The sequence below is a fragment of the Tachypleus tridentatus genome, chromosome 7 (genome assembly GCF_004210375.1).
Source record: "Tachypleus tridentatus isolate NWPU-2018 chromosome 7, ASM421037v1, whole genome shotgun sequence".
In the NCBI taxonomy this organism is placed as follows: domain Eukaryota; kingdom Metazoa; phylum Arthropoda; class Merostomata; order Xiphosura; family Limulidae; genus Tachypleus; species Tachypleus tridentatus.
Window position 1 is genome coordinate 39,644,682 of NC_134831.1, and position 11,732 is coordinate 39,656,413.

At 33.3% G+C, this 11,732-nt stretch overlaps 1 protein-coding gene across 2 annotated transcripts in view; it reads left to right on the forward strand.

Moving 5' to 3' along the window:
* The window catches only part of l(3)80Fj (lethal (3) 80Fj), a 102,059-nt gene that overhangs the window by 62,145 nt on the left and 28,182 nt on the right, over positions 1–11,732 (forward strand). For both annotated transcript variants that reach the window (XM_076511221.1, XM_076511222.1), the window contains exons 29-34: positions 866–1,102; positions 2,039–2,233; positions 2,810–3,056; positions 5,110–5,231; positions 6,458–6,572; positions 6,705–6,884. In XM_076511221.1, the coding sequence (XP_076367336.1) occupies positions 866–1,102; positions 2,039–2,233; positions 2,810–3,056; positions 5,110–5,231; positions 6,458–6,572; positions 6,705–6,884 (1,096 nt within the window). The remainder of the gene's footprint in view (positions 1–865; positions 1,103–2,038; positions 2,234–2,809; positions 3,057–5,109; positions 5,232–6,457; positions 6,573–6,704; positions 6,885–11,732) is intronic.

Genomic DNA, 11,732 nt, shown 5'->3' on the forward strand with positions numbered 1-11,732 from the left:
TAAACTCTAGCAAAACCCATTTTATGGATACTTCCAAATATCAGTGTCATGATGTCTCTCAGGTGTGCATGGTTGAACCTGAAAAAGTCCTAAACTGTAGTTTTAACAGTGAGATTATATACATATAAATAGAAAGTTTAGAATTGATATTGGTATTGTACTGTAACTTGTACAAGTTGAAACAATAGTTCTAATAGTGAGATAACTGTGCCTATTTACAGATATTTACTTTGAGTTTGGTGTCATATTTAACTTTGTTCAGTTTTTATATTTGACTTTAGTGTCACATTTAACAATGTTTAGTTTTCATGTACCTTAAGATTGATGTTATATTTAACAATGTTTAGTTTTTATGATTTTGTTTACAATGAGCAGTTCTTGAGAACAGTGTCTCAAAGTAATTTATTTAAAGTACACGAGCTGTATATTTATCTGTTTTAGTTTTACCAGTGAATAAATGCTTAAAATGCCAAAATATGACACCCAGGCTTTTAGTAATTATAGCAGGTCATACACAGATTTTTTTTTAATCTTGAATTTTAAAATGGTGTTACAATAGTAACATTAACCTATAAAACATTACACTCATTAACATAGTAGTTGTATTAACTAAAGCATTAAAGTTACAGTACTTGTTACCATAGTAACCATATTCTTTGAAATCTTATACTCACCTAGATATAGTTTTGATGGTTGTAGCTATTTATTTAGATTGAACGTTCTTAAATTACGTTGATATCTTGCATCTTTTGCTTTATTTTCAGTGAAGCACCAGTCTCTGACTATTACTATGTATCATATATTGTTACACTTTTCAGAAGTGTGTATTTATTTTTAATCACAAATAATGTGATTTCCTGCATAGGTTCCTCCTCCAGTCATGGACAATTTTGGTCGATTAATTTCAGAAGCTCTTCCAGACACCTGGGAGCCTCGAAGTGGCATTGCTATGACGCTGTGTTGTTTGGCTCCTCAACTGGAGAAGGAAATGGTGTCTCAGTTAATGATGTTTTTTGTAGGAAATGGATTAGGTGACCGCCATGAGTTAGTTCGCAAAAATATGTTGGATGCTGCTGTAGCTATTGTAGACAGTCATGGAAAGGTGAAATATTTATATTATTTGTACACCATAATTTGGTGAATATAATACACACTCTAATTTTCATAAGCAAAGAGTCAAACTTGCCTTAACACTATAAATAATATTGCATCCAAAGTCACCCTTTGATGAAAAAAATGTTTGAGTGTTATATAATTCCTGTTTGCTCATTCATTGTTGTGATTGCTATGTTTGCAGCCACGACTGACAGATGAACATTGTCATAATGTTAAGAGTGTCCATAAAAAATTACTAAAAGTGACTTTGCCTTAATGCTTGATATTTTGCATTTGTGGACAGTAAATAAACATTCTCAAAAGACCATTTACAGCTAGTAGACGACTATCTCAACTATTCGAGGATGGAGATTTGGACTCAGAAATTGAAGGTTTCATTGAAAATGATTTGTAGTTTTGAATATCAAACACAACTGGCTTTGTATTTTGTAATTATACATATAAATAAAATGTAAACGTTACAAGATGTAGTTTTTTGATAATTTTATTTCAAAAGTCATGTTTAAAGATGCTGAAAACAGATGAAAATGAGAAAATTTTTATTTATGCCAGAGAAACAAAGTGAATTAATAAAACACCATTAAAATGGATTGTTTCTACTTTCTAGTACATTTGCATTGACTTTCACAGTACATGCTGCAAAAGGTGATCTGACTGCCTGATAAAGAAATAAATCATTTAGATTTTTTATTATATACTTTATATACCTTAACTTCTAGATAAAATTCCTGTGAAAAAAGTGTTACATTCAGAAAACTATGATAAATATTTCATAGAGTTGTGTTTTGAAGGGGCATTGTTTGTCAAGACAATGTGCTGTTACTGTGTCATGTTTATGCTTGTTGAAAGAGAAATTTTACTTGAGATATACTTCTGCTTGAAAGGCATCAAGTTATTTATTATAGATAATAACTTATTGTAGGATATGGTCACCACCTTGCTACCAGTGTTTGAAGAGTTTCTTGATCAAGCACCTGACTCTTCAAGCTATGATGCAGTTCGACAAAGTGTTGTCATCCTAATGGGAACCTTGGCTCGTCACTTAGACAAATTTGATCCAAAGGTGAAACCAATTGTAGCCAAATTGATAGAGACTCTTTCAACCCCATCACAGCAGGTAAACATATATTAAGCCTAAAAGTGCTTGTGATATTTAAGGGTGCTGTTTGATTGATGTTTAAGAAAAATAACACAAAAAATTTATAATTTTTAGTTGTTTTTGCACTTTTGAAAAAGACATGTCACTAAAGTTCAGTTCTTAATTTTTGTTGATGTATGTAATGACTATTTTTAGGATTTATACCAGTTGTTTTGTTTGCACTGTAATTATACTTGTGTTCTGTTCAAATGTAGATACTGAAATGAAAACTGTAAAACCCATTGAAGAAATTCAGAGATATTACATCATGACAGGAGTATTATGCAGTACAGGCTACAATATGGGTTATAAAGGGGTTATTGAACTAGCTTGTATGCATTGAAAAGTAGTACAGGTTACAGTATGGGTTATGAAAGTGGCTATTGAACTAGTTTATATAGATTCAAAAGCAGTAGAGTTCTAGATAGAGTGCAAGGTGACAGTTGAGCTTGTTCTTAATGTATGTTGTTTGCTTTAGATTCATACAGCAGTGCAGGCTGCTACATGACTTTTAAAGTGGTTATTGAACTAGTTTCTACTGTATGTTTTATAAAGGTTCAAAAGGCAGTAGCTGACTGTTTACCACCACTAGTTCCGGCCATTAAAGAAGATGCTCCACAACTGGTCCATAAGCTGGTGCACCTCCTGCTAGAATCAGAGAACTATGGAGAAAGAAAGGGTGCTGCTTATGGTCTTGCTGGCCTGGTTAAAGGACTTGGTATTTTATCACTTAAACAGCTGGATATAATGACCACGCTGACCAATGCTATACAGGACAAGAAGAACTATAGGCATAGAGAAGGTAAGCATGTTGTTTATAAGAGAATAAAGCCAAGGGGCTTTTCTTAAAAGCTATAAATGGTAATTTAAACAATTGTTAAGGCTCACTGTGGTATAATAGATTGAATTTTACTGGTTTTTGGTTTTTTAACTCTTTCCATACAGGGATTTGACAGTGTAGCTGACTTTGCAACTACTAAGTAACCATCAGAGGTCCCATAATATAACTTTTAAAATGTTTTGTATACTTTCATGAAATCTGATATGCTTTCAGTAAATAATACAACTTCTTCATTCCCAAAAAAGTATGATTTTTAACCCTTTTGTTACAGGTCAAAGGCCATGTCATATTGGGCTTTTTGACTTGCAATCAAAATTTTATTGAATAACTTTAATGAATTTATGTCAATAAGTTTGGTGCTCTGCATCAATATAACTTCTGTAATGTTAGCCAGACACAGCTGAAAGGTGAATATGATAAAAGTAATAAATGTGTAACATTACAAGATTTAAACTATGTACACTAAACATATGAACATTTGAGTTGTAATATGTCATTTTAGAACGAAAAGAGCATCATTTATATTTATTTTCTAATTTTTGTTTTATGTTAGTTACCTGGTCAGTCAAATTAATAAACCCTGTGCAGTGAGGATACAGAAAATATAAAGTTTTATTGTAAAGAAATATTTGGAATGTATGTGGGAGGTTTTAGAAATTATGCAAATAATATCTGAAATTTTTGGTACAATGAATAGTTTTTAATCATAACGTGAAAATCACTTTGCACTCGAACTAGTAACAACATAAACTTGACGCTTTCCCAAACAGATCTGTAGTAGAAATACATCATTAAAAAATCTTAATCTTCATGTGCAAAAGACATGAAATCCTGACTAAAAATCTACCAAATTGTCTGAAAATACACGTACTGCAGCAAAAGTTATGATATAAATAGTTAACATGTGTAAATGTGTATACGAATTCATGTATTTTATACTGAACTTGTTTCAGAGAAGTTAATTAAGTATTTTTACTAAAACTTTGGCCTTGAATATATGGAATCAGAGTGTTGAATGCTTTGGGTGTAAAGTATTTTTCAGGTTAATGTTAAAAAAGCTTTTCTTCATTGTCATTTGAGTAACCTCTAAACTTCTCATATCAAATGCAATGTAAATACTACTTTTGTATCTTGTCTGCAAAATAATCCTCTGAACTCTTCCGTGATGAGTTTGGTATGGTGTACGTATGTTAAGTCAAGAAGGAGAAGACATAAGATGTCAAATCTCACTATTTTAATACTAGGGTGATTTTTTTTTTAATAGTTCTTGATAAAACTAAAACTTGTATAATACCAAAATATGAATTTTTAAATTAACTAAATTTTGATAGTAACTCTGTAAAAGATTGTGACCTGAACTGAGAAAATTAATTATAGTTAATAAATATGAGCTCTATCTTGTAAGTGGAAGTGTTCTAATTGATTTACATCATGCATCAAGGTCCTGAAATAGTTTTAAGATAAGTTTATTTTTCAAAATAAAAATATTGCGACACATCTTTTGTAAATATTTATTATTTTTACAGATAAGTGATCTATTTTCAGATTATTTGTGGAGTTCTGAGGTTTTCTCCTGGCAGAATAAAGTTGTTATACTTGTAGTGTAAAGTTTTTGTTGTTGACAGTAGTAGTAACATCAACCAATTAATGATAATGTTGCTTAGTTTTAAATTTATTTCACTGCTACTTTAAACCTTGAAAAGTCTAGTTAGAGCAGTTTTGAGAATCTTGAGTATAATTCAGTAGAACAGCACATTATGCTACTGTTTTTCTTGGGGAAGGTTTATGAAGCTGTAAATTTTCTATAGGTTTAACTAGGTTACTTGTTATTGTTTTTTTTTTGTAATGGATAATTTCATTTATGTTTATTGTCACTTTTTCTCTTATAACTTAGTGCTTTTAACATTTTGATGTGATATTTTTGTTTATTTTGTGACAGAAGCATTTTTATTGTATATTGTTATTGCTTGTATATGTCCTGTTACTTTCAGTGTAAATTTGTTTTTTGTAACAGGTGCATTGTTTGCCTTTGAGATGCTGTGTAACATGCTTGGTCGACTGTTTGAACCTTACATAGTTCATGTTCTTCCCCACTTGTTGCTTTGCTTTGGAGATGGAAATCAGTATGTTAGAGAGGTAATATATGTGTCTAATATATTTTTCTGATTGGAAATAAAGAAACTATAATCTATAGTTTCAGTTTTGATCAGGACCAAAAGACGGAGGTGAATTTAAATGTCTTCATCTGGATTTTTGGTGTTTATCAAATACATTTAAAAAAAAATACATACAAGAAACTTTGTCCTAATGCTGCAATTATTGTCATTTGTTGAAAAAGTGAACTTTCAACATAAACCAAGTGTATGGAACCATCAAAATCTTTAATACATGCTTGACTATATGGATGACAGTGTGTTTGCTATATTGATTTTCTTGCTATTATTTAGTATGTTGAACCTGTGCTAAGTTATATGTTAGTCATGTTAACAATATAAAATGTTTCACAGGCATTACTAGACTAAAATCATCTTAACATATTATTCAACAAAGTGATATTTCAGCCCTAATAGCGTTTAGGATGTGTTAAAATGATATTTTATTATAGACTGAAAATTATAAAGATGGACAATATACAAAAGGGATTTGATACATAAAAGCTGTGGTTTCAGTCTTGAAAATGTTAATAAAAATGACAGTCTGAGGCTATGAATACCACATAAAAACAAAATATTTTTCATCTAATGATACTTAAAAATATTCTTGTTGGAATATAAAAATAGATAGTTTATTTTTGCCTATTTCCTGTCTGAATTTTGACAAAAAATCTATCATTTCTTACTATTATGAAATAGCCTGAAAACGTTGTTACATTACTTTCAACTGTCATTTGTTGAAATTTAATTGTGTATGCTACTGTTATATAAAGATGGACAACATTGTTTTAGTGTAGTACAACTCGTCAACTGTTATTTATCTAGACAAAAGTACATGTTGCTGTTAGATAAAATGGGAAGCATTTTTGTGGTATAACTTGTGAACTCATATTTATTAATTATTGTTACAAGGTGTATGAAAATGGATAGCATTGTTTTAATATTTTTTTAATTTGGTAATATACACTAAGTCACTGTGTATATTACTTAATTATGAAGACAAAGTTCTTTTCAGTAATGTTTTTGTGTTTCATATGTGCTAGTCATATTGTTATCAGGTTTATAAATTAGTCTATATAATTATGAATAAGACATCTTGCTAAATAAATATTTTGTTTCTTCAGTGGGATGTGTTAACATTTAATACTCTGACAGCAAAGATATATAGATTAGAAAAGTCTTATAAATGCTCTGCTTAAAACTTTCCAGGCAACGGACGAAACAGCAAAAGCTGTTATGAGTAAATTGAGTGCCCATGGAGTAAAGTTGGTTCTTCCATCACTGTTAGCTGCCTTAGCTGAAGATTCCTGGAGAACAAAAGCTGGTATGTAGAATGAAATGTTATTGTAACTTTAAATGGTTCATCCATCATTGTTGTCTGCCTTAACCTGATGAGACTTGGACATGAGAGAAGCACTGTTTACTAACAAGTCCATTGTTCTTTATTGCATTTTAGGATCAGTTGAGTTACTTGGAGCTATGGCTTTCTGTGCTCCCAAACAGCTTTCTTCATGTCTGCCCAATATTGTACCAAAGCTAATTGAGGTGCTGTCAGATTCTCACCTAAAAGTACAAAAAGCTGGTGCCCAAGCATTGCAACAGATAGGATCAGTTATCCGAAACCCAGAAATTCAAGGTAAATTAATGGTTATATGTGTTATAACAAGGTACGAGCACTTAGTGTTCTATGTGCATTTTATTGAACAGATAACTGAATTGTAAATTTTAAACTGAATAAAACTAAAATTCATATAATATGGAAAAGTGTTTTATTTGAGATATTTTAACTCCAAGTTTTTATTTTGCTTTTTAAAGCATTTTTTCAATATTGTATGTTTGGACTGTATAATAACTGGCTATGCTAAGTATATCTTGACACTTTCTACATTAACTGTCTTAGTCATACTGCCCTGGGTGTTAATGAGTTACAGAAGATCTAAAGAAATCAACTTCTATATTTAAAAGAATTGTTCTGTGATATTAGACAAAACAGTGGCTTTGAATTTTGTTTCATGTATTCTGCTGCTCATGTACATTTGCAATAATATATTTGTTTATAGTCCATTCAGTTTTAATATTTCTAAAAGTGTAATCATTAATTTATGGTTATCCATTAGCTGATATAATTGAAAATAGAAAAAAAGATTAAAAGTATTTTGTTTTGATACAATGTGGTGTAATGGTTAGTATTTTGGTTTTGTTGGTTCAAGACTTGCTTATAATTAATTATTGCGTCCATGGACAAGATACTTTACCCCATTGATTTTTCCATCTACAACCTTAAAATGGATTTCACTTAATAGCTGGGGATTAACCTTCAATGAACTGGCATAATGTCCCAGGGAGTATTCTAATTTACTTCTGCTACTTAACCTGGAGCTAAGCACTAATACACTATGCATCTTTCACACATGGACAATTTATCTGAAGTATATACAAATAAATAAGTTGTATGTTTGTATGTATGGGGTAGATTAAATCTTGTGTGATGAAGAGAAACATCTCCAGTTTCTTAGATCTCATGTTGTGAGGGAAAACACGTTTGGTTTATCAGATCTTCTGTAAGAAAGGAAAACTTCTGATAATATATCTTACCTTCTCTCACATAATAACTTTTCTCATTCAGTGTTTTCTTCTCTCTGCACAAATTTTTTACTCATCAGTAGCCTTAAAACTCCCACGACTCCATATTTCAATGAAGTTCAGCTGAGTTGTAGCATGTAAGTAAACATGCAATAACCCTCCACCAATAAGACAGTGACACACATTCCTGTTGAAGCTGGCTCCCTCTTTTACTGTTGAGTCAAGTCTTAACTTCAGATATTGGAACAATTTATTTTCAGTTCATTTCAACAAATGACATAAAGTAACTCTGAAGATTTCCCACAGTGTAATATTAATTCAGAATTTCAAGTCACAATTACCTTAGTAGTGAATAATTCTTCAACAGTGGTTGTGTTTCAGCATCAGGTTCCACACTTTCAGCTGAAGAAGTCTCACCCTTAGTCAGAAGGGAACTTGAATCCTTATTCAACTAGCAGATTCTCCATACCTCAGACAGGACATTTCTTTTTCTGTGGAGTGTGGACAGGATGAAAAACATTTATGTAACTTTTACCCTCCTCCTTCCTATACCATACAGTCCAGAGTTTCTGCTGTAAACACTCTGAAGCAGCCCTCAGCCTTCCTAGATATGATGTCACAGGTCTGTTTTCTTTTATCTCTATCTCCATTTTCATATGACTACTCTCCTTTCCCTCTATGCTCAACACATTCATGTGAATACCTTGTTTTCCTTCTATCTTCAAATATTAAGGTCCTTCCTTGAAATTCCCTATACTCCATTATCCATCTTCCTCCCTTGCTGCGGGTCAGTTTTTCATGGTGGCTCAGCAGAGACAAAACCATGGCATTCCTCTTCTATTTCCACGTCTCCTGTCAATGGTCTTCACTTGAGATGGGAACTCACATCAGCATCTCAGAGCTTCTTGCCTTCCATTAGGCATTGGATCAATACCTTTCTGTGGTACAAGGCAAATTGATCATGATTTGTTCTGATAATTTGATTGCTGATTCATCCATCAGTTGACAAGATGGCACTTGTTCATGTTCTATATGTTTCTGAACATTAGAACTCCTGTTCTGGGTCCAATCATATCACACACTTAGTAATGTGTAATATTACAGGTGTATTGAACCTCATTGTGGATCAGTTATCTCATTATAACAAGATTCTTTCCACAGATTTGTACCTGAATTTCCAAATTTTTTAATGATGATTCAATCAGTAGGGCACTCCAAATCTGGAAGCAATTGTCACCCATATGAATACCAAATCCAGTCTACTTCACTCAGTGCCCTCATTATCACTTCCTCTTTCCCAATCCCATCTCCATCAATCTCAGTTGCCATTGTTTCATCCTACGATTGCCACATTCCCACTTCATGTTGTGCTTTTGTCCAGTGCTTTGCAAAGTGGTCTGGCCAGTTGCATGTGTAGCTTCCATCCTGTCCTATTCCATACATTGTTCTTCTCACGGTATATCAGAGAAAATGGAGTGTTTTTTTTGGGGGACTGGTCTCCACGCCATGATTACTTTGCTTCCTCTTTTGCTGCTTCCCTTTTTTTGCTTTCTCCACAGATCTGTTACACTTTCATCCTACACTCCTTCCAGATTGGAATTTTAATGTTGTTCTTCATGCACTTACCCAAACTCCATTTGAATCCATAACTACCTGTTTCCTATAACATTTATCACTCAAAACCTATTTCCTGCTCCTTTTTGCTCATGGTCATAGGAGTTCAGACGTTTTTGCCATCAATGTATTGTGTTCTTTATCACTTTTACCCATGTTCTCCTGTATCTGGATCAAAGTTCTCTGTCCAAGATGTTGACGTCTTCTGATAGCAACATCACTTTTTGTGCTGATTTCCCTTAATTTGCATTTCTCATTTGTATTCTCATTCTGATCCAAATATACTTCTATGCCCTGTGTGTGCTCTTTGATATTATGTTGCCTGAATGACTTTCTTTTATGGTTCCTTTTATTTATTCATTGGAACTCTTCCTCTCAGAGATATTTCACTCACCACCCTCAAAGACTGGATTTGCCAACTTATCAGGCTGACGTGTTCATTCTTACCTCCTGGATTCCACTATATTTTTTCTTAGTGTAATCTTATTAGATTCAACATCTTACCTTTTTTTGACTGCTCATCTGTGTTATCCCTCAGAAGAAATACTCCAGGCTGGCACGAAGACTGCATCCAATATCTTTAACTTCCATTACCTACATTACGTGGCTGTTTCTTCCTCATCATTCAGACATATCATCCTGCCTGTAGTCGTACTACACACAACAATTCAACTGTTGGTAAGTTTCTTTTCCTTACAGGGTAATACTTCTCTTCTGTTTGAATCCATCTCAGTGGCAAGTGGTGCCTGTCCAGGTATATACCTATCAGCTGGGGAATTCCCATTCTACCATCTCCTGCAGGTTGATTCCCAGGTGGTCTCGTTTGAAAAGGAACTTGACCAGCTAGTATAACCATAACAACAACAACATAACAATAATATAATGCCCACTGTTTAGATGAGATGTTCCTCAGGACTGCTTGTATATTTACTCCATAGTATATTGAACAATAAATATGCCAATCCCAGGCTTTCAAATAGGGTTTCATGGTCCCCCTTTGCACAGTCTCAAGTATAACATTCCTATGGGTTCTCCACTGCACTCTCCCTTTCCACAAGTGGAGTATAGAAGTTCTTAACCACTTATCAGTTCCTGACTGCTGAGTTGGTAGACTATGAAGGTTTCCTCCTGAATATGCTCAAATACATTTAATTAAAAGTATGATGGTGGTGTCCTTTTGTTGTAGGATCTTCCTGTAACTAGGATCATGGACTGAAGATGATCCACCGTAATGCAGTTCACACTTCTGGCTGAGAACCCTCAATACTACTATCTCCTAGAAGTCAATTTCCATGTGATCTTGTTTTGGAATGGAGCTGAAATAGCCAACATAATTCCACACATGTAGTGTCAGAGAAGCCCTCATTCTACCACAAATGGAATGATTGGATATAATATTCAGCTGGGAAACCCCAATCCTACAATTTCCCACAGGTTGGTTCCTGAGAGATTGGGTTACCAGTCCGACATTTCTCAAAGCAAGAATGTGCTCCTTCTTTTCCACCCAATTTAGCAACACATACTTTGACAATGGGTGACAAGTATACCAGGTTCAGATGTGGTGCAGTCTTCCATGAGTGTTTTTCTCTAACATGAAAAGTAGCACTCCATTGGGATTCTTTGGATGCTTTCTGAGTGGTGCTCACCTTGGTAAATTTTGCACAGGTTCCTCCATCACCTCAGTGTGGGAATTTAGTTATTATATGAGGTAAGATATCGTGTTGTATCAGAAGCTAATATTTTCCTACACTGAAAATATATTCTGATAGATAGCTACTTTTGCTCACACTTCCCACTCTTTGTTCCCAATTCTGGTGTTTCTTTTCAGTCTACTCTCACAATAAAGATTGGGCCCTGCCAATGAAAAGAAAGCTAGCTGCAACAGGAGAATATCTCACTTTCCTATTGGTGGAATGTTGTCACATTTTTATTTGCATACTACAGAAGAAGTCTGCATATATAAAGTGCAACACTGAAAGAAAAAACTATTATATTAGGAGATGTAAGTATCTAACAGAAATACATTTTCAGTGTAGGAAAATATTAACATCTCCCTAACTTGGTGGGTCTTGTAGTACTTGTCATAGCAGAACACACCATGTTGCTGTCAAATGGTAGCCAGAACACCTGAGTGGCATGAGAAGTAATGAAACTTTAGGTATTTTTGTCGATTTACTGTATGTATGTGAAAAGTTTCCTATAGATGTGATTCACTTTACGTTTGCCTTTAGGTTCAATAAACACCTCATGTTAAAGGATCAGTTAAAAAAAATCTGTTATTTTAAAT